Below are 21,166 nucleotides of genomic sequence, written 5' to 3'. Positions count from 1 at the left end.
CTTAATTACATAATAATTCTAAATCAACCAAGCAAAATAAGGGAAACAAATTACTATACAGTCTTTCTTAGCATAGTTTATCAGATAAATCAGTAACTATGTGAAAGCATTCCTTTCTAATGTAGATAAGACAGTTTTGGATGAAAGATGTTTATAGAATACCTATATTCAAGTACGAAGGGTTGGACTGTGGGGGCATAAGGTAGAAGAAAAGTGAAAGAAGAAGGTCTCTTTCCTCTCCTACCTCGCAAATCCTGTGCAATCCCACAATAACAACATAAACCATACAACATAAACCATACAAAAAGAGCTTGTTAGAGTAATTACCTATGGCAGTGGTATAGCTAGAATTCTGTCTCCCAGCATAACTGATAAAGTTTGGTAGCAGGGTTTAGAGGGGGAAATACAGGTGAATGGTGCACAGCACACCGCAGCTCCCAGAGTTCCTCAAGGCAATGAAAATCTCAAGATTGGGTCAAAGCAAGTTGAAGAGATGACTTTGTGCTGATGACTGGGATCATATTTACAAAGCTTGTACAACAGCGTCAAGCAAGGGCAGTATGTTACAATGGCAAAAGCAGCTCTTAGCTATTCAGTGTAGTTTTAAGTCATTGCTAGCAAAACACACTTTTAGCGCACATAGCTGCATTCACGCCAGAAGCACTTCAGCAGCACCTCAAGCATTCCTAGGGCAGGGATAACAAATACTGCATTACCACTGCCACTTGGATCAGGCTTTCTCTCTGGTTTAGTCCCCTTCATGACACAGATACTCTCCATGACGAGCTTAACAGGACCAGGTGGATTCTGCATGGATTTCACAAGAGAGATGTCTGAAGGATTCAGGGTATCAAGAGCTGCAAGTGCTGCCTCCAAAGCTGGCATGGCCTCAGCAAGGTCTCCTTCACATTCATCCTGTTAAGACATTAGGCAGAAGCCTGCAAACCTTCATACAATACCAGGTCCGCAACCTGATTACCCCACTACTGCACAGCCTCAGAGAACCTTCTTTGCTTGTAAGTACCTAATAAAAAGACTCTTCACAACATTGTGTTTCTCGGAGAGAAAACTACTTTCACAATTTGTCTGCACAGTTTAAAGAGGGAAGATTTTTAGAGAAATTAGTAACTTCCATAAACTGAACTGATAGCTGAAAAAGCCAGACAAGCCTTCAAGATCAAAGTCTCTCTGGTCTGACAAGGAGAATTAAAATACAGGTTAGATACAGTTGTTCTTAGTTAAATCTCACAGTGGTGATCAGGTAAAAAATACATACTGTGTAGCTTAAATTCTTTACCATGTACTCAGATCTCAGTAATTACCTTATCTATCACTGACATTTCCAACTAGTTACAAAAAAATATTGAGGAATCCTGCAGCTTCCCACAGGAAATTCTGCGCTACAGATGTCTGGCTATGGCAGTATCTCTTAGGTTATGCCTAACAGGGCTCCATGCAGCGCTATGCCAAATTACCTCAGCTAACTCTAAACGAACTGTCTTTGGGCCTGGAAACAGCATAACCTCATTACTCAATCTGTTGAGAAGGAGAATATATTAGTACACAAATAAGAACTATACGGCTTTTGGGATGTGAACTAGAAAGGGAAGCTATGCAGCACTGTGAGATACAGTCATACTCCAAACAGCCAAAATTTACCTTGTTTATATTAGGAACATGTCATTCATCATCTCTTGCAACTTTGTTACTTTAAGAGCTTGGATCATCCCATTAACACATCATCACAACTCCCATTTACTTGGAAAGACTTGGAACCCATCATGCTCCAGGCTCAAGCCCCTATACACTACCTTAATAGCTTTAGCAACAGCTGCTGCTTCATTAGCCTCTTTTTCATCTGCCGACACTAGTTCTTTCTTTGCATCTACTTCAGTTGTTTCCTTTTCAATCTGGATCATCATTTTGTCTGTTTCTGCAGAAGTTTGAATCAGTTCAGGCTGAAGGGCAGTCAGTTCTTTCTGCATCTCTGCAACCTGATGAACATAACAGGAAATCAAGAAAAAAATTGTGTAAACATTGCATGCATTTCTCATCTTGGTATCTTAGGAAGAAAGATCAGAAGACACTATATCAATACAATCTTAAAAGGGACATTTGATCTAAATAATTATTAAAATAGTTCTCTAGCCTGTTTTTACTAAGAGCTGTTTTATTTAACTGAATAGATTTTTTAAGAGGATTTTATTATCTATGCAATACACTTGCTTTTTTATGATCCACTTAATTTCAATAATGAGAAATAAATTGATTAATTGTATTTTTTTCCTCACAGTCAGTTTCAGTTTATGGAACCCCAAACAATCCTTTATTGCACAGGTGGAAAACAAAAGCCAAAAGAAACTTGGAAGGAAACACAGAATTAGCAACAGCTGCAAACTGGTTGTTCTTCTTCATCCAGCAAGTATCTGGAAGCCCCTTTACTTTGCATCTTGGAAAGATCAATCCCCAGATCACATGGGTTGAAAAAGGGGGTGGTTCACCTGGAACCTGATCAATTTCCTACTGGGAAACTACTCAGGAATTAACGTTTATTATTGTCTTACAACATTCTTCAACTTCTCCCCTATTTTGAGAGGGGTAACAGGTACTAGGATGCTGAGGCATGGATTCTCCATATAAGGTTTTAAGAAAATAATGAGATTTGTAAGGTTTATTCCTTCAACATTTAATGAATACCATCAATTTCATTTAGCTTTCTATTAAGTGCTATAACCTGAACTTACATACCACAATTTCTTAAAATGACTAACTTTTCCTGCTGGCTTTCTATAGAAAATTATCGATAGCATCATGAATATAGTGAAGAGGGAATTTAATAAGTTTTATTTTTATAAGTTTTAATAAGCTTATACAGACCCCATAGTAAAGTATGCATATGGCACATATTCAGTGTTTTCATCTGAAACTTACTTGTGAAGATGCAAAGTCAAGTTTTTGAACTCCCATAAGATAACGAGTTCTCATCATGTCAACTTCTTGCCTTTTGCTATTCAGCAGAGTCTTAAAGGTAAGAATCAATTCTAGGTATGAAGTTGGTGTCACATAGTTGTGTCTTCGCAGTGTAGTGTAATAGCTGATGGAGAGCTCTCTCACACTTTCTTGGAAATATTTGCACATTGACACAACCCTAGAGAAAATTTTTCCACATTACTATGAAAATACAATCTGTCTTTATGTTAATTATGAGGAAATTACTCTAAGCTTATAAAATTATATTAGTGTTAGTGAAGGCAGAATTGTTTTTTCCCCATTATAAGAAATATTTTAGACTCCTTTCAAAGAGTGGCCTGATTTTCAGAAACATCAGGTACATATATCTAGGTATCTTTGACTTGCACTGAAATCCCAGAGTTGGCTTAGCTTTGTCCATTTATAAGGATAGTTTCCTGATCAAGTACGTTGGGGGTGTGAAGGGGAGGGAAATGAACATCTGCTTCATATGTTTCTCGACAGATAAACTCATACTCTTTTCTAATGTCATCTTCGAGTTCAACATCCTCTAAAAACTTGTTAGCAACCATTTCCAAAGCATCTGTAGGCCAGGTTTGGAACCAATCAATGCTGCAGCAGTTTATCAGTGAAGGAAACATCCGTAATCGATTCCGAAATGCATCTCCAATAGGACTTATGGCTAGGGAAAAAACCAACCAAACAAACAAAAACCAATTGTTACTTAAGTTTGTTTGCAGTTAGGAAGCATAAAAAACTAAGCCTAAGAAAAAGCATTCTAAGAAATAACACATTGTATACAGACCTAAGACAATATGCAAATTTTTCTTCACCCTTTCAATAAAGAAATTGTACATAGCAAGAGGAGTGACTTCAATTTTCCTGTTCTCCATCCTTGCTGCACCTTGCATTTTCTCAACAATTTCAGCTTTCTCATCTGTTGTAAAGATATTAGGCACATCACCAGTATTTAAAAGCATGTTGATATCTTCTACAAATGCTTCATCCTTTATTTGATTATCACAGAACAAAAAGGACACATTTTTGTTACCAACACCTGCTTTCAGCATGACTCGTTTAACATCTTCTTTCCATTCATTGACTCCATAGGACTTTGTAATTTCAATTTGAAAGAGTTCAAAGGCATTCATGTAGGTGGCTAGCTTGGCAGCACTTTGTCGACCACTCCCACCAACCCCCATCAACAACAGATGTCCATTATCCTGTTTCAATACCCTGCATATCCTTGAGATATGCTCAATAGCAAACTTGAACATGACTAAAGACATTGGTGCTTTGCTGATATTGTTGTATTCCTCAAGGTAGTATTCCATCACGGTTGTCAGTTGCTTTAAGTCTGTGATTTCATCATACACTTTTACATTACTGTCGGGCTTCAAATAGTCTCCAAAGAACAGGTTGCGAATACTGTCATCAGAGATTTTTCCAGTAGGTGAGAGATGACTCAGTACCTAGGGAAAAGACAAGAATCAACAGATAATTAGAGAATTATTTTCCTTAAAGTCATAATCATTCTTGTCCACATAGTAATAATACTGTGGGAAGCACTGTTTTCCAGCTGTTCTACTTATTACCTTAGTCTGGAAAAAAACCCAAAACAAAACAAAAAACCACCTAAATGGGGAGTATGCTGTAGGTTGACATGCAAGTTTCCACATATGCATACTTCACAGAGAAATTTTGCTGTCAAACATAGGACAAGTTCCCAAAAGGCTTCTCTGAAAAGTACCCACTACTCCTATTTGCTCATCCAAATACTAACTTAAACAAAAGCCCAGATAAATATTGGGTAACACATTTATTCCAGATAGTCCTCTGTACTAACACAGAATCCTTTTCAAGTTATGAATCGTTCTGATATGAAGTAATTTCTATTAACTTGACTAAGAATATGTATAATACTCAATACGGAATAGAAGATCATCTATACTTTTTAAATGCACTGATCAAAATAATTAAAAATGTGTCCAATACTAATGTAATCTCAATGTCTAAGTATTTCTGAAAATGCATCAGTCTCATTCTTGGTCCCAGCACCCACAAATACCTTATTAAAGCTCTGCTTGAAGGTATTTGATGTTGTCTCTTGTACCATCTGAAAGAATACCTTCCTGTCCTCCTCATCAACTAAGCGATCATAGAAAACTCGGTAAACCTCATGAATCCAAAGTCTGATCAGTTTATCTCCATCCTGAAAATGTAAATACAAGAAAATGGGTAAATACAGCTCAGGCAGGATTTGCTTAAAAACAAAAGGATAGAAATGTCCATCTGGACCCTGCTATATCTTGTGCTAAACTCAGTGGGAATCTTTCAATTCCAAGCCAGTCAGCACATGGCTCAGCATCTGCTAACTTAACCAGCTTCCTCACCTAGGTACCATTTTGTCCTTCCTGCCCATACAAACTGGGACTCTTATGTAAAAGCATTTTTCTCTACTGTATCAAATCTCCCTACCCTTCCAACATAAAGTAAAGAATAAATCTTTCAAAGATATGGCTCATGGGTTCTAGCCCAAGCCCTGCCCAAAAACTGTTGCTGGCCAAGATTTCCCCTGAATAGCTTGTAGCTGTTTTGTTCTGTTTCTGTAGCAAAAACATCTCCCCAACAGAAATAAAACTTCTAATACTTCTTTAACCTGACATTTTACTGAAAATGGATGAAAAAAGTAGACGGATGAAAATCATATACATCTATCAGTATTCATTTGTAGTTTGTGACAACAGGCAAACTCGGGGCTAAATTATTCAGTCTTGGTCACTGATGACCTTGCCGTTTGTAAAAGATAGATACTGAGTCTTTTCCCACATTTGTTTCTTTTGTATATTTAGTTTGCAAGTTCAAGAGAAGGGACTGTCTGACTTGATGTACAGGCCTTAACAGATGGGCCTTGGACCTCTGGGCCCAACTGTAATACATATAAAGAATATTAACAAAAATTACAGCGCTCTCCTTCAGAGACAGACAGAAAATATATAGCAAGGTATTCAGGGACTATCCTAATTTTAAACCTTGTCAATCTATTGAAACCACAGTTCATGTATTTTGAGATATTTATGTACTGGTATTAAAAAATAATTTACTTCTTCCATTGCTCTTTCTTACAGCAACATAATTAAACTACAACTTACTTGCAAATGAGTGTGTGGACAGAGCAGCACTCCTTTAATAACCCTGGAAAAATCCCGTAGATTAAAGACATAGTGGGATTTTGAAGGAGTTGGGAGAAAATTATCAACTGCCATTTTATAAATCACCATTGTCGCTTGGACCATTATTTTACCCAGCCTTAAGAAGGAAAAGAGATACAATTTTAACTTCTGCAGATAAATCACAGGAGAAAAGATGACAAAGGTGTTACAGGAAATATATCACATTACCTTAGAAACAGAGGCTCAAAGCCTTTGCCAAAGTGCCAATCAGCAACTGCAGTAAAAATCTTGGTTAATGTGTCATCATCAAAAGAACAGATAGATACAATATTCAAGTGCCGTGTGAAGCGTCCTGTAATACACACAAAAAGATGCAGAAAGATTTAGGAATGTCCAAACATTTTTCCACCTATCAGCTAGCATATTCTAGGATTGACAGTCACTCAAACAACAACATTTGAATTTGGCTCCAGCTCCATGATTTTGTTTCTGGCAAACTTCTGCCCCAATAGTGATGCAAAAGAAATATAAACTGGTTTATCTTTTATATCAGTATTTCACATAGAATAACTGGTTTTAATATGAAAAATATGAATCTCCGTTACAAGGCCACTATTACCCAAATTTTGATTGTGATATGACACAGTAAAACTTTACAAAAACAAGTATCTTGTTATCAGCTTTCACCTAAAAAAATTCAGTCTATACACTAGTAAATTTTACAAATGTAGCTGTATCAGAATAGTTATTTTAATAAAGCCTCCTCAGAGCACATACAGTTATACCAGTATTAGAGTGTTTATATGAAGCAAAGTAGCATAAGTGCCTTATAACAGTGTAGCTGTAGCTACATTAGGGCTTTTACTGACATAACTTTTTCATTAGAAAATATAACCTCCTTCATGGTGATATGACAGGAGTCATGGACTTGCAGGCAACATGCTTGTAAGTAAATGCAAGCAGCCTATCTTAGCAGCAAGAGATACAATTTCAGAAGTGAATTGCCAGAAAGACTTGGCAAGAAGATGTATTCCCCCCCTTTTCCAAAGAATAGAAAATGGTAAAAGTGTCCAGTTCTCTACTTTTAGAATTATTTTCATCATTCATAGTTTAACCAACATTAAAAACATTGTTTCTAATTTTGATTAAACTCCTCCTGGAAAAGGTACAGATCTGACCTCAAGCATACATACTTCTATTTGGAATGACCCAGCTAGTGAATATATCTGTAGGTTTACAAGTAATAGATAAATGTAGAATTTGTCATCAGCAAAACTGAACCTGTCTTTTAACTTCAGTCAATTAGATAACTACTTGCCATAGTAATGTATTTTCTACCTGTAATATCATTCCTGCCTCCCCCAGGTGGACCCATAGCTGAAACAAGCAGCACATCTATGATATCAATCTTGGATGTATCTTTCTTGTCATACCAGTGACCATGATCAATCCATTGTCTGAGAAGCTCTATAGGTGGCTGGGCTCCATACACTTCCTTTGCAGGCATGTTTAGGTCATCTATGGAGAACATAGACATTGAATAAAAAAACCTCAGCATTTAGGAATTACAGTTTTCTTTCAAAGCTCAGAAGAAAAAATAACTTGAACTAGAGGTAGAAAAAAGGTTGTGTCTTGCTAGTCTTGCTTCCCATTAAACTAACCAGAATCAAATGACATTATACTTCGCAGGCATATTTATAGGTGACGGTTTAACTTAGTGTGGTTGGTGATTTTGGTTTATTTTATTTCGTGTCACACTGCAACACTATGAACTATTCTGAAGACAACCACCACTTAAACAGTTAGAAACCTTTCAGCAGGGGGCAGTGCTAATCCTTCTTTGGATGCCTGAAAAAAGCCAAAGAGCACTGAGGCAATCCAAAATTACCAGTCTCAGTGAATCACTTCCTTTGCCTAAAGCCAGAATTAAAATGATATAAAAACCCTGAAAAAAGCTGTCTTACCCACAAATATTATAGCTTTTTTCCCCAAAGGAGGTCCAAATAATCCTCTTCTTCTTCTATCCAGCTTAGACAGAATAATATCCTGGGTTTGGTTAGCAGAAGTTCTTGCAGAGAAGTTGATGAAGCTTGGGATGTATTTTTGCTTTGGAAGTTGTAGTAGAAAATTCTTTGTTATAGCTGATTTTCCAGTGCCAGTGGGACCCACAAAAAGCAAAGGGACATCATGCTCCACATATGTTTTAAGAAAAAACATTTGTCTGGCAGTTTCCATTGTTGGAATGATCAGCTCAGATACCTGTTACACAGGAAAGTAAAATGGCACATGAAAATCAAACATCCAATACCTTAACCAACATGAATATTTGCAAGCAACTACAGGAAGGCTATAGGACAAATGCATTTTTAAAAAATTCTTTTCTCTGAAAACTTAGGCTATAACAAGGTTCTGGTAGATCATTTGGCCCCACTTCTTGTTCAGTGTTTACGCAGTAAATAGCACAACTGGTATTATCTATATTATGGTTCATAGACACTATATAAAGCCTCAAAGGAGAACTGCAGGGTTAAGTATGACTTAATTCTGTTCCTCTACTGTGCAAAGGGAAAGGAAAAGTGCTATCGAAATTTTTTTCTCTTCCTCATCTTCCACTTATCATTAGCAATTTTAGACAGCAGAATGAAATGTAATCTTACATCTCTCATGTACTTAATAGAGAAGACAGTCGCAACTACAATGGAATGAAAAGCTGAACAAACATCGCTTCATTTATCCTGAAATTTCATCTGCAGAATAGGTACTTTTTGGAGATCTCTGCTGTGCTACACTTCCCTTGAGTTCACAGCTGGCATCAAAATGTGAGTGACCCTATTTGGAAATGGAGGGGATCCAGGACTCTCAGTACTGCTCTCCATATCCCAAAGAAGTATTAAGTCTCTTCACTTGCTTTCTCTGATTAGCTCATACTATATCACGATATCAACCACAGAAAACAAAAATGAAGGAACGGAAATTCAGGCTTTGTCTTTTTCCTACCGTGATTTCCCCAACATCAGATGCTATTACAGAGACAAAAGCAGAACCAAAATTTTAACCATCAGCCAACCTCAGGTCTCCATGTTCACCTGCAGTGCCAAACTTTCAGTACTGATGGTACCAGAATTAAGACATAAGCATGAAAAGGAGCCTACAGAGATTAATGAAATGTTGCAGATCAAACATTAAACAGCCTGATATAGTAGAATCAAAGCTAGCTAACATAGTTGACTTATACCTCTAAATGATTTTGTCAAATAATTATTTTCTATAATGAAAGATATCAATGTGAACCTTAGCCCCTGGAGAGATAACTTGCTCTTCTTTTGTGATGTACTCCATCCACATGTTCCACTGCCCACTGCCATGCTTGTAAAAATAGAAGTCATAAACACTCCCTGTTAATTGAAAAACACAACATAGGAAAGCCCACTGATTAAAGAATAAAAATAAACTTCAATCATTTTAGTGTGAGACATCCAACACTGTGAGATCATGAAGGCTTTCTAGTACACAAGATACCCTTCCCCCGCTACTGCCATTATCATCACAAAATTATTTTAGGTCAGATTCAGGTACATTGTTTGAGTACAACATGAGGCATATGCTACTCCTGGTTAAAAGAGCCAGGAAAGAGAACCCAACTGTGCAGCCCAAGGCTTGGCAGATGGTGGCTCTGCTGCAGACTTAACATCTGCCAAGCACTCTATTCTCCCCTACAGCGCTGAGTTTTCTTATTGCTTTATAAAAGGCCAGGCAAGTACAGTTATGAAGAAGCACCTTTTTCTGGGAAGATATTGTTTCTGGTAAGCTTCACACTTTTAGGGCGTGGGTGTTCATCATTCATTCCCAGTAGCAAGTTGCGGTAAAACAAATCAAATTTCTTTCTGCTATCTGCATCGATGATCCCACCAACTGTCCAAACCAAACCAAAAAGGAAAAGCCCCTGCAGCCACAAGATGATTTGCTGACTAGACATGCTTTCCTTCTCCTCTTCCTCCGATTGTTTTATTTCGTCTAAAACACATATTTTGAATTTTAGTTAAATTCCAGTATTAACCATAAATCCCAATTCAAAATGCATTTTTGCAAAAGTATTCCGACACAAACTTGGAGCATTGTCTTCAGTGGAACAAAGCCAAATCTGCAGAGTGAGAATCTTGTCTGTGTAAAATACCATTTACAAATAAAAATAATTGAGACAAAAATATTTACAAAAGGTCCTAATTCTTTTCTTCGGATGCTAGCAAACAGCAAGCAGAAGTATGGACTCACAAGATAATGTTCAGTTTTGTAATGACACCAGTGTCCAAATATGAAAGCTCTGTATGCTAGTCAAAGCACTATTATTAATACCGGTCAGTGAGAAAGGACTTGTGTTGTAGGATCTCAACAGTAAAGGAATTTCTTTGGTATTTCCTTGCATCTGATAACATGCATCTTGTTATGGGACACAGCAGGAAAACAAGAAAAATTGAAATAAAAAGAATAAGGCTTAGGGTACTTACCAAGCAGACAAGTAAAGAGTTTCATCAAGCTGTAACTCAGATGAATAGATGATGTTTGTACAATGGCTTTGCAATGAAGGTGAATAAATTCTAAACAGGGCTGGACTAGCCACATAAACATGTCATTGACCTGCCAGGAGAAAAGGAAATGGCTTTAAAACTATGCAGGAGTTGCCACATTTCCCACTGTCCCTCAATTCTCTCTCAATAAAACATAAGGCATCAGAAATTCTCCAAGTCTGCAGAGGGAGGATCAGGAAAGGACCTGTGTGAGGCAGTACTTAAGTGATCACAAAGTCACACCATCATTATCTGATAGCGAACACAGGTTGCTTCTGCAACAGAGCATTTCTCATGCTAAACTCTAGATGTCTTAGACAGAAGAAGGATGAGTTCAAAACATTTTGAGTCTTCCAGTATTTCCCACATTCCATTTCTAGTACTCACAGCATCTCCAGCTCTCGTGCACTTTCCTTGCAACAACATTTGACATTAATTGTTACAAACTAATTTACAACAGCCCCTAGGAGATCTCGGACCCTCTAAATCATGAAAGTACTTCAAAAAGTTTGATTCTGCATTCCTGCCTTCAAGTTGGCGAACGGTGAACATCACCTTAAAGTTAATCTTCTAAATTAGAGCTATGTAAAAAAATTAAGTCTCGCACCAGCTCTCGGTGTTCTTCCTGCAGGTTTGGAGGCAGTGTATTCATGTAGGAATCCTTCAGTGGCTTCCAACCTAACTGTTGTGGGTCCATATAGATCATACCACACCTGGGAAGAACAAACAACTATGGTACAGGAACCAATGTGCAAGGTGGGACAGTTCCAAGTTTGAATGCTTTCACATTACCTGCTGACAGTTGCTGGAGATGCCTCCTCTAAGTCTGCTGGCTCAAAGATTAAACTCATTTTTGAATTCATCTGTATTATTTCACCACTCATTAAGCATAACTAGAAGAAAAGCATCATGTAAACATGATCTAGTCATGTCAGTGCTGATCATCCAGTCAAAGCAATGCCTGTCATAAAATCACTGGACATTCTACTTAGTGTCACTCCTCATTCACTCATTCATGTTCCCATAACTCTTATTTTCTGGCCTCGTCTCAACTTTTCCATGTGTTACCTTAATGGCTTGCAGTGACACAGAGAACAATGCTCTAACTTTAAATAATTCTGCAAAGAAAAGCAGTTATGACCTGCAGCTTTTTTTTAGTTAATTTATTCACTAAGTAATTTAAGCAGGTTCAGTTTTCAGTTACAGAACTGAGTTTACATATTTCAGTTTCCTAAAAGGGTCAATAAAAAAGCCTCACTGAGCAACCTCATTTCAATAAAGTAGGAGCAAGACAAGGCTTCTAGGGAGAAGTAATAGCTTAGTATCATCTACTAAACCAACTTGTATAACTGGGGGGAAAAGCAATGCTTTTAAGCACATCAGCTTTTTCTCAGCCTCACGCTTCCTTTGACTACCATAGTAAGAATATTGCTACTACTAAAATAAAGTATGTATATTCAAGGACAAGGTTACTGGCAAAAGTTAGGCTACCTTTTTATTATCATCCAGCACAGTGTTCATGTTCTCTATCCAAACTGCATCCACTGGACCATCAAAAATAATCCACTTCCGATTGTCTGTGGTAGAAGATGCTTGTTCTCTGAAGGCATTTGCAAGAACTCCATCTGTCCACTCATGGCTTACAGGATCAAAACTGCCATACAGCTGCCCCATAGTAATTGCTTTGGGATTAATAACTTTGTATTCAACAGCAAATTCATCCATGGATTTTGCTGTGTAAAAAGACAAATAGATGAGCTTAGGAATTTGATAGGTTAGTTTCATTGAACAACTGAAGTACAGAACAAGAAGATTCCTGAGGATCCTACTTTAGCTGCCCAAGGCAAAAAAACCCCACACATTTGGCATCGAGGTAGCAGTAAATAAGAACTTCTGTTACTTGTACAAGGAAAGTACAGAGTCCTACGTGCAAAAGCACATGAAAAAAAGAAAAAAGCAGAGCAGAATAGATTTTATATGTTTATGGGAGCTACTTACAATCCCCCTATCAGAGCTAGTTTTTTCAAGAATATTATGCACAAATACAATGCTTAACAAAATTCATAAAAGCATAAACACATTAGTATGTTTTACTATTCCAGTAAATGCAGACAAAAATAATTCCAGACAAATATACCAGACAAAAATAGTTCAATGAATAGAAACCTTCCAGTTGAGAAAACAGAATGTAAGACAATTAACAACCTGAGCATATCTCTGCAAAGGAAAAACATTAGTCATAGAATTAACTTCATTTAGTGAGAAGTTTGTGGCTGAACAATGTTACCTGTGCACAAATCGCCAAGGGCTCCAGCTAGCACTTTGTATGCACAGGTCTTCCCACTCAAAGGATCTCCAACAATCATGAAACCATGGCGCACCAGCATCATTTCATATATCTGTACCAGTGACAAGACATTGACTCTTTAACACAGTACAAAAGCAAGCATTATGTGTATAAAACTAGAGGTATTTCTCCTGCACTCAGGTGCGACAGGACAAAATATCAGCCAAGTATCTGCACTCTATTAAGGCTGACCGAACCATTAACCCAAATCAGAAGGCAGTCATATTATTATGGCAATTCTCACTGATGTAATTTAGTAAGTCATTGCCCCCAGACATCCCCCCTTCCTCCTTGCTAAATATCATCTCTCAGCTGTAACAGCATCATTGTACAGGGTGTGAGTGCACTAACCAGACACTGTAGACCACAGCCCAGTGTAAAAGCCTGAACTGAAATCAGTGGTTACCAATGAAGCTAACACAAAGGGATTGAAACTACAGTTCTGAGGATCTGTCATATGACTGGGCCCACAGAGCCTGACGTTGAACTGCAAGGGTGGTAACTTTTTCAGCTATCCCACAAGATCTTGCCAGAACTCAGGTCAAAGCTTTCAAAGAGAACACCTTCAAACAGACCTGTAAGAAGAAGCCTTAAGAAGAATTTTTTTTTTTTTTTTTAATCTCAGGTTAAGGCTGATATTTTCCGGTTTAGCTTAAATTCCTAACCAGTTAATACTACCTCTATTTAAATGAAAGATAAAGCATGGATTGCAAAGCAGCATAAGCAAAATCTGAACATATGCCATAAAGTCTGAACTGCTGTTGGAGGGGTCCCTCATGATCCTGACCCAGGCCATGCATTTTTGCCCTTGCCATTACACTGTCACTAGGCTGTACTACTCACAAGGAAAGAAAAAAGTTAAGCATTCTTTAAAAGGTCACTAATACTAGTAAATAGGAGACAATGGGAACACAGAGCTGAATGTGAAGCATAAGCAAGGGTGAGAAATGTCACCCCTTTCAAGACTTCTCAAGGAGACTGTGAGCAGATCTGGGAACAAAGCCTGACTTCCATTCCAGAGTTCTGTTCACTAGGCTACACTGCCTCAGCTAGTACAAGATTCAGTTTAATCTTTATCGTGAACCATAAGACCTAAGATGTGGCTGCACACGTTAGCTCCTTCACAGGCTGGCTGAATTAAAAAATCACTATGAGTAAAGCAGGCTTCTACTCCATGATTTTTACTCAGTAAAAACATGCTGTTAGCAATATTCTATTAATTGATCATGGAAACTATTAGCTATTCATTCATGACACAGACAGACAGTGAATGAAGAATGTTTCTGCTCCTATACTTTTCTTCCCCAGAAGTAAGTATGTGAAAATAAACCTGAGTAATTTTTCCAAGGAACCATGGAACCGGTTGAAGATCCATTTTTTTTATATTTTCAGTTAGTGCCTGGACAAGCAGGTCATAGTCAGGTGTAGGAAGAACCACTCCAGGAAACAGGTCAGATAGGATGCCCTGTTAAGGAAAGACAGTATTTAAACACAGATTACGAAAAGGAAAACTTTTATGCCCAAAGCATAAAACTCTACAAGTAAAACAATATTCACACAGCTAACAGGAGCTTAAGAGGAAATGTCCTCAGCTGGACAAAACTAACTTCCAGGCAAACTGTAGCCATGAAAGTATTCTGTATGCATGTGACAAACGAGTGCCTGGACATTTCATACACATACTGATATTATAAAAGGAGGCTTAACCTGCTGCAAATTTGCCCCAAAAAGTATTACAGGAAAGGATGTGAAAGTGGTTGAAAGAATTTCAGTGATTAAATAGAAGGGTATGTGTTCTGAAATTTCAGAGCAATGATTCTGTGTGTGCTTGTACCCTAGCTTTTAGGTCTTTAATATTGATTGCTCTGTAGTTTAGCATAGTCTTTATTTTCTGTTAAAGCAGTATGCAAACAGAAACTTCATCGTTTTCATTTTGACTTCAAATTTCTAATTGACCATAATTTAGTTGTCCACATCTCTTTTACAACACAAAGCCAGAATGCAAACTTCAAAGAATGGTTTCCACAAATGAAACAGCTCAAGGTGCCTTTTAGCAAGATATCTTATAAAACATTTTATAGAATAACTTGAAAGCCACCACTGAAAGTTTGTTTTTCAAAATAATACTAACAGAACCAAAGAGTGCATCCAGATCACTGGACTGAAATAACTCCACACTAATATGGCAGCATCTAGATCAAACTGTTCTAAATTAAGATAATGACCTGTTTCTGTAGGTTCTTATAACGGACCTCATCATCACAAAATTTAAACACACCAACATGATAGCTTACCTGAAACAATGGCACATCCTGTGCCAAGAATTTGGCCAAGTTAACATCCAGCAAAGCCCGAAGTAACAATACGCTTTCATTTTCAGTTGGGTACTTCAGTTTTAAGTTTCCTGCTGCTGTCAGGGCAGATTTAACAGCACGCATTCCATAGTCATAGTGATGCTGAGATGACAGCTGCTCAGAGCACAAACGGTAAGTGGCAACAATTTTCTGGGCAAGACTGTGGGTATTAAAATATCACACGTAGAATGAAAATATCTCGCCATGCAAGGAAAATAATTTAAGTACCTATATACACAAAGGAACTGCAGTGATTGTCAGACATATCAGCTGATAAGATGGCCCAAAACACATAAGAAGCAAAACTGTAGATTATGCCGTGCCAGAGAATGTGTGTGCCATTTTGAAATTCTGTTTGATATTACGATACATTTTCCAAATGATCCTGTGTAGAGGTGGATATCTGTCAACATGAGGTGGTAAATGATAATTTATGATAAAGCAGGAGATTAAGAAGTACTTTCTGGAGAAACAGAACATGGACAGCCTTCCAGAATTATATGCCTCAAACACACATATATGACTTATAGAGGAATGAGGTACATCAGACTCAACTGAGGGAAAATTCAGCATGTCTTACCTCCGAGAGTCCAAAAATCCCATTGAATAAAGTGAAATTTCTCCAATCAAAGCATAATCTGGAACCATCATGGCAACTGTTCGAAACAGTGCCTGTAAGAAAAAAGGCAAGACATAAGCTTAGACTATGGAATACGGTAATAAACTTGCGCTTGTTTTGTAAGAATAGTAACTCTCCATAAATTCATTAACTTCTATACTCTGTATTCCATTTTCATTACTTTAGGAATCATCTGAAATCTATGAGAGTGCATTAGAATTGTTACAGGAACTGTGATATTATCAAGAGGTTCAATAGGTCTGTGCTAAGCACTGCAGGAACAAATGTTTATAAAGAGTCACAATCCTAAAGAACTATTAATAGAGGAAAAGGGACATGTCATTCATCTCACTTTCATAATAGACAAACTAGCACATGGTGGGGTTAATGTCTTGTAAAAGGTCATGCAAAAAATTGTGGCAAAGCTAGGAGAAGAATTAGGACCACATCAGTCTCTCTGCAGTGTCTCAGCAACTTGCAAAGTTATAATAAATTTAAACTGGGATTTGGATCGCCAAGCCATGGTAAACCAGGAGAATTTCCACTTGGAGCACAGTTAAAGCTGTGAACTAGTATCAGTATGGTTAGACTGAGACCTTTCATCTGTGCATTTTGTACAATCCTAAACACTTACTAAAGCTTAGCAAAAAGCACAGCAGAATACACTTGAATGGGTTATCAGTATATTATTTGATTTCTGCCTTCCTTTTCTTATTACAATAGACCACAAGTTGCAAATTCTGTTTAATTTCTACAAGAAACCAGGATTCGAGATTTACCTTCAGATTATCAGGCAGCTCTGCCCGTCCAGCATACCCAGGGTTCATCGTGATAAACACAGCACAGGCAGGATTAAGAGAGATCTCTGTCCCTTCAAAGATGAATGTTTTGAGTTTGCGAATAATAGCTTGCTGTATGCTAAGTATTTGTTGGGCAACTACAGATAATACTTCAACCTAATACAGACAGAACAGATTGGAAAATGTAAGACACTTGGAGACAATATCAAATGTTTTTGTTTATATATTTTGATGGCTATATTTACATTCCTCCAGGTGAAAATCACCCTGTGTCTGATAACTGAGCCTAAATATTAGCTGTCTATTGAAGCAATCCTCTGGAAGTTAGTGCCACCATTCCCTATTCAACCAATGTAGACAGATCAACAGAGGCTTCTAAAAACCTCCACAGGGAAATATCATCTGCCTGAATGTAGACATCTAAGTTAGGTGGACAGGAACTCCCTCTGGAGGCCTCCAAAAGCACTTTCCTTTCACCTCAAATGACAAAGAATTTAGGCTCTTCAGAAAGACTGATTCAGCCTAGCACCAATTGTCAGTGCTTTGAAGTATCAAGGTAACAGAATATTGGAAAACGAGAATGGTAACACTTGAATTCATTAAAAAACAAGTTACAGCAGACAAATGGAGGTATTAAGGATCCTAAAACATACAAAATAGAATTTCATGGAATTTCCACATTTACTAGTATTTACCTAAATCTAACTCCATCAAAATAACAATAAAACTTATCCAAAGTCATTAGTGACCAAATTAAAAAAAAAAAATCAGAATAAGACCAAGGAGGGGATTAGATGTGTCTGGTTACACAGCTAGTTAACCAGGTCACTCAGTTAGCGACACTCAGCTAGTCATCACAAGAATCCCTCCACGGGGATTTGTCCGTCTTGTGCTGAACATAGATAAATGCTGCCCCACAGCTGTAGTTTGATTTCTCAAGAAGAGAAGGACAGTTCTTTCCCAACAAATGAGTGTCACATACAAAAGAAGAAATTGCACAGGAACAATTTTTTCAGGTAAAATAATCCAGAACACAAGACTTCTGCAACACAGCACACATAGGCATGTGCTCCTACAGCAGGCTGCTGAGTACCTATTTCTGTGTCAGTGATTATCAAAACAAAGAGGCTGTACCACAAATAAAAGTAGAAAATTGGCAATAATGCTGTCATGTCTAAATCTAAAACTTCTTGTGTCTTAAATGAAAGCTTTATCATTTTATTTGTCCGAGTTAAAACGTTACCTCAATTCTATTGAACTCATCAAAGCAGGACCATGCACCAGATTGTGCCAGCCCCTTAAAGAACTTGCCCATTGCCTTGTAATCGAGACTATCGGAGCAATTAAAGACCACACACTACAACAAAAACACACAGAGAGCATCTCTTAGTATTAACACAAAGTGCATTATAAAATTCTTAGCATCTAAAATGGGAAAGGATTATTATTGCTAATATTGGATTACAACACTAGGATGCCATATAGACACAGTCCTAAATGCGTGCTTCTTACAAACAATTTCTATGAATAACAAATAGGTACAGAACAAGCAGTACTTGCTTAAGAATGGCATTTCAAGAAATATCTACATATCCAAACATAAACAATGCAAAGAAAAGAAGTTGGTATTTTGGCACCTGCTTAGCTAGTGCTTTTGCTAGATCTTTTGTTGTTTCTGTTTTGCCAGTCCCAGCAGGTCCTTCTGGAGCACCACCAAGATTTAATTTCAAGGCACCCATTAATGTCCTATAAAAACAAGAACACAGGCATTAGAAATAGTAATCTTTAATGGCAGATTGTTTCTGAAGGGGTGGATAAGTATTTTCCTATACAAGTTCCCCTGGAGACGATTTACTTGTTCCCTATTGACTTTGCAGCTTGCCCTAAAAAAACCAGTATTGTCTCATAACCGATTCCCAATTGTGGAAGCTCACATTCACCCACTTGGCCTACAAGGAACATCAAGGCTTTTTATTACATGCATCCATCCTGTATATCCTCAATTGCACAAGGAAATGCACAGTGGCATAAGCAAATGGCAGAGTTTGCAAAAACACACATTTTCATCAAGTGACACTCATGACAAGAGCTTGAAGCTGGCTTTATAAATGAAGTCAATCTTTAGAAACAGCTGAGAAAGCATAAAGGTTGTTTCATGAACCTGGGAATCACATTGCTCTCCAAGTGGTTTTCATACTAAAAATGAAATCCCTGTTAACACTGGAGTAATCTGATTATTTTACAAAAGCCTCATTCAAAGGCTTTGCCACCAAAAGCAGTTGTTAGGTTGTGCTGAATAGAGTCTTATTGCTTGCACTGAAACTACATCTGGCACAGCTGACTTGCACAGTTTTAGTTTAGATTGAGCTAATCCTAATGACAACAACCCCAGTTTACAGCTAATGCACCAGCCATGTGGCTCTTTCAACACCACTATGAATGCCAAAAGATTAAGCATTTGCCAGCATAGGCATTAACATAGGCACTTTACTACAAGTGCCTTCTACAAGATGGTGAGTTCACAGCTCAGTGCTGAAGTAAAATCTTTACATCCTCACCATATATTTGCCTGGAGATACTACAAAAAAAAATTCTTTAAACCTTAGAGCTAAAATTACCTGCTGAGATGACCTGTGTCTCCAGGGCTCACCAGAAGTGAAATACCAAATGCCCTTGAATATTTCAGCCTTAGGGGATGAAGTGTTTCCATTTCCAACCTCTTGCAAGCAAGCGGAGGAACAGGAAGCTAACTGCATTCAAACATCGGTGAAGGGCTTTATAATTACCTCATTTATTTTACAGGCAGGCATACCATTCCTGTACATCTTATTTCAAAGAAATTAATTGACCAATGCTACTGTAGGGTTCTTTACAGTTCCAGTACCATGAGTTGCCAGCTCTCTTCAGACGCACATTCTTTGATACAACAGACACTATTACTCTACTGGTGTAGAAACCTATACATTGTAAATATTTTACCATATTTGGGCAAAGAAGATATATAAGATTTGCCTCCAAAACCTACAGGAAAATCTTAGCTGCTGAGGTTCCTGCTATTAACCATAACAAATGAAAGTCAATATAGATCAATCAAAAAAATGAAAACATTATTCACAGACAACATGGCTTTACCTATAACATCGATCTGTTAGTGGGGTTATAACCAGACGTGAAGAATTGCCCAGGTACTCATAACCATATTTGGCTTCTGTTGTTATCATTCGCACTATTACATCCTTCTCTTCCCAGTAGTATCTCAGCTGAGAAATCCACTGGAAGTCATTCAGATCTGTGATTTTGTCTTCAACCAATTTTGCAACCACATCACGAGCTGCAGAGTAAGAAACAGATTATCTGAAAAATCTAAACACTTCTACTGTGTTAGTTTACTTAAAACAACATATAAGTAAACTAACATTTACTTATAGCTATGTAAGAGTAAATCAACATTTAGAGTAGTAGGCTGGCTTTCATGTTAGAAAGGAATCTGCATCTGTTTTGCATAGGCAATCAGCTTAATTTGATCTAGATTCCAGTGCCTGTTCTAAGTAGACAGGAGAGAGTTGTGCAGGACTGAGCAATCTCCATTTGCCCAAACACACTAACTTTGTAACTCTGTGCAATAACTCTGTAAAGGTTGTCTGAAGTTAGAGAAAGCATTTTAGCTGCCTCTTTCAAGTAGTTCACCCAACTAACAATAGCAGCACTGCCCCAGATGTAACTAGAGTACCAGCAACTGCAGATTTACCATGCACATCAATGACAGTAAGAGCTCCAAGTGTCAGCCGGGCTCCACTGGACAGCTTTCCTCTCACTAACTCAACAATGTCCTCAATTTGTAGATTGCTCTTCTCCAAGAAATCCTGTCACAGGAACAGAACACAAGCATTAATGTAATGCTGTAGCTAGCAGTTCCTAAGCTCCCATGGGTGCAGTCATTGGAGACGGGTCTTCCAACAAAACATAATAATGGAAGTCTGGGCACTACACAAACATTTAAAATTCTCTTTCATATACTGGAATTTTATTTTACTATGAACACTTCAAAAAGCTTTATGGCCTGAAAGTAGCGTAAGCAGAAGTCTTAATCTTTCTTCCTAATAAAAATGACAGAATTCCACAATAGGAGATGAGCAGATTCTTTCTGTTGGGTTAATTTGGATTAGATTTCTTCTGTAAATTAGTAGTAAATTGTAAATTAATAAATCTAATAGAAATCTAAGATTCTCCTAACTTTACTATAGACATTTTAAATTATATTCTCATTATTACATGAAAAAGTTTAATGAAATGAAAGATTAATGAAGTTTTCATTAGTGACTTAGACAACAGGACAGA

At 37.5% G+C, this 21,166-nt stretch overlaps 1 protein-coding gene across 1 annotated transcript in view; it reads right to left on the bottom strand.

Annotated features, from left to right (window-relative positions):
• Positions 1–21,166, bottom strand: part of DNAH3 (dynein axonemal heavy chain 3) — a 62,393-nt gene that overhangs the window by 12,180 nt on the left and 29,047 nt on the right. Inside the window, exons 28-52 of the mRNA XM_052772421.1 lie at positions 20,577–20,691; positions 19,961–20,159; positions 18,466–18,574; positions 18,072–18,185; positions 16,808–16,984; positions 15,990–16,081; positions 15,350–15,569; positions 14,386–14,520; positions 12,996–13,107; positions 12,200–12,441; positions 11,501–11,601; positions 11,316–11,421; positions 10,649–10,778; positions 9,921–10,157; positions 9,435–9,538; positions 8,108–8,402; positions 7,482–7,661; positions 6,372–6,495; positions 6,123–6,279; positions 5,039–5,182; positions 3,776–4,442; positions 3,487–3,652; positions 2,932–3,148; positions 1,812–1,994; positions 717–915 (exon numbers count right to left, since the gene is read on the bottom strand). Of these exons, the coding sequence (XP_052628381.1) occupies positions 717–915; positions 1,812–1,994; positions 2,932–3,148; positions 3,487–3,652; positions 3,776–4,442; positions 5,039–5,182; positions 6,123–6,279; positions 6,372–6,495; positions 7,482–7,661; positions 8,108–8,402; positions 9,435–9,538; positions 9,921–10,157; positions 10,649–10,778; positions 11,316–11,421; positions 11,501–11,601; positions 12,200–12,441; positions 12,996–13,107; positions 14,386–14,520; positions 15,350–15,569; positions 15,990–16,081; positions 16,808–16,984; positions 18,072–18,185; positions 18,466–18,574; positions 19,961–20,159; positions 20,577–20,691 (4,525 nt within the window). The remainder of the gene's footprint in view (positions 1–716; positions 916–1,811; positions 1,995–2,931; positions 3,149–3,486; positions 3,653–3,775; positions 4,443–5,038; positions 5,183–6,122; positions 6,280–6,371; positions 6,496–7,481; positions 7,662–8,107; positions 8,403–9,434; positions 9,539–9,920; positions 10,158–10,648; positions 10,779–11,315; positions 11,422–11,500; positions 11,602–12,199; positions 12,442–12,995; positions 13,108–14,385; positions 14,521–15,349; positions 15,570–15,989; positions 16,082–16,807; positions 16,985–18,071; positions 18,186–18,465; positions 18,575–19,960; positions 20,160–20,576; positions 20,692–21,166) is intronic.

Source organism: Harpia harpyja, chromosome 21 (genome assembly GCF_026419915.1).
Source record: "Harpia harpyja isolate bHarHar1 chromosome 21, bHarHar1 primary haplotype, whole genome shotgun sequence".
NCBI classification, from domain to species: domain Eukaryota; kingdom Metazoa; phylum Chordata; class Aves; order Accipitriformes; family Accipitridae; genus Harpia; species Harpia harpyja.
The sequence above is the reverse complement of the archived record's forward strand: the minus strand, read 5'-3'. Positions and strand labels throughout refer to the sequence as shown.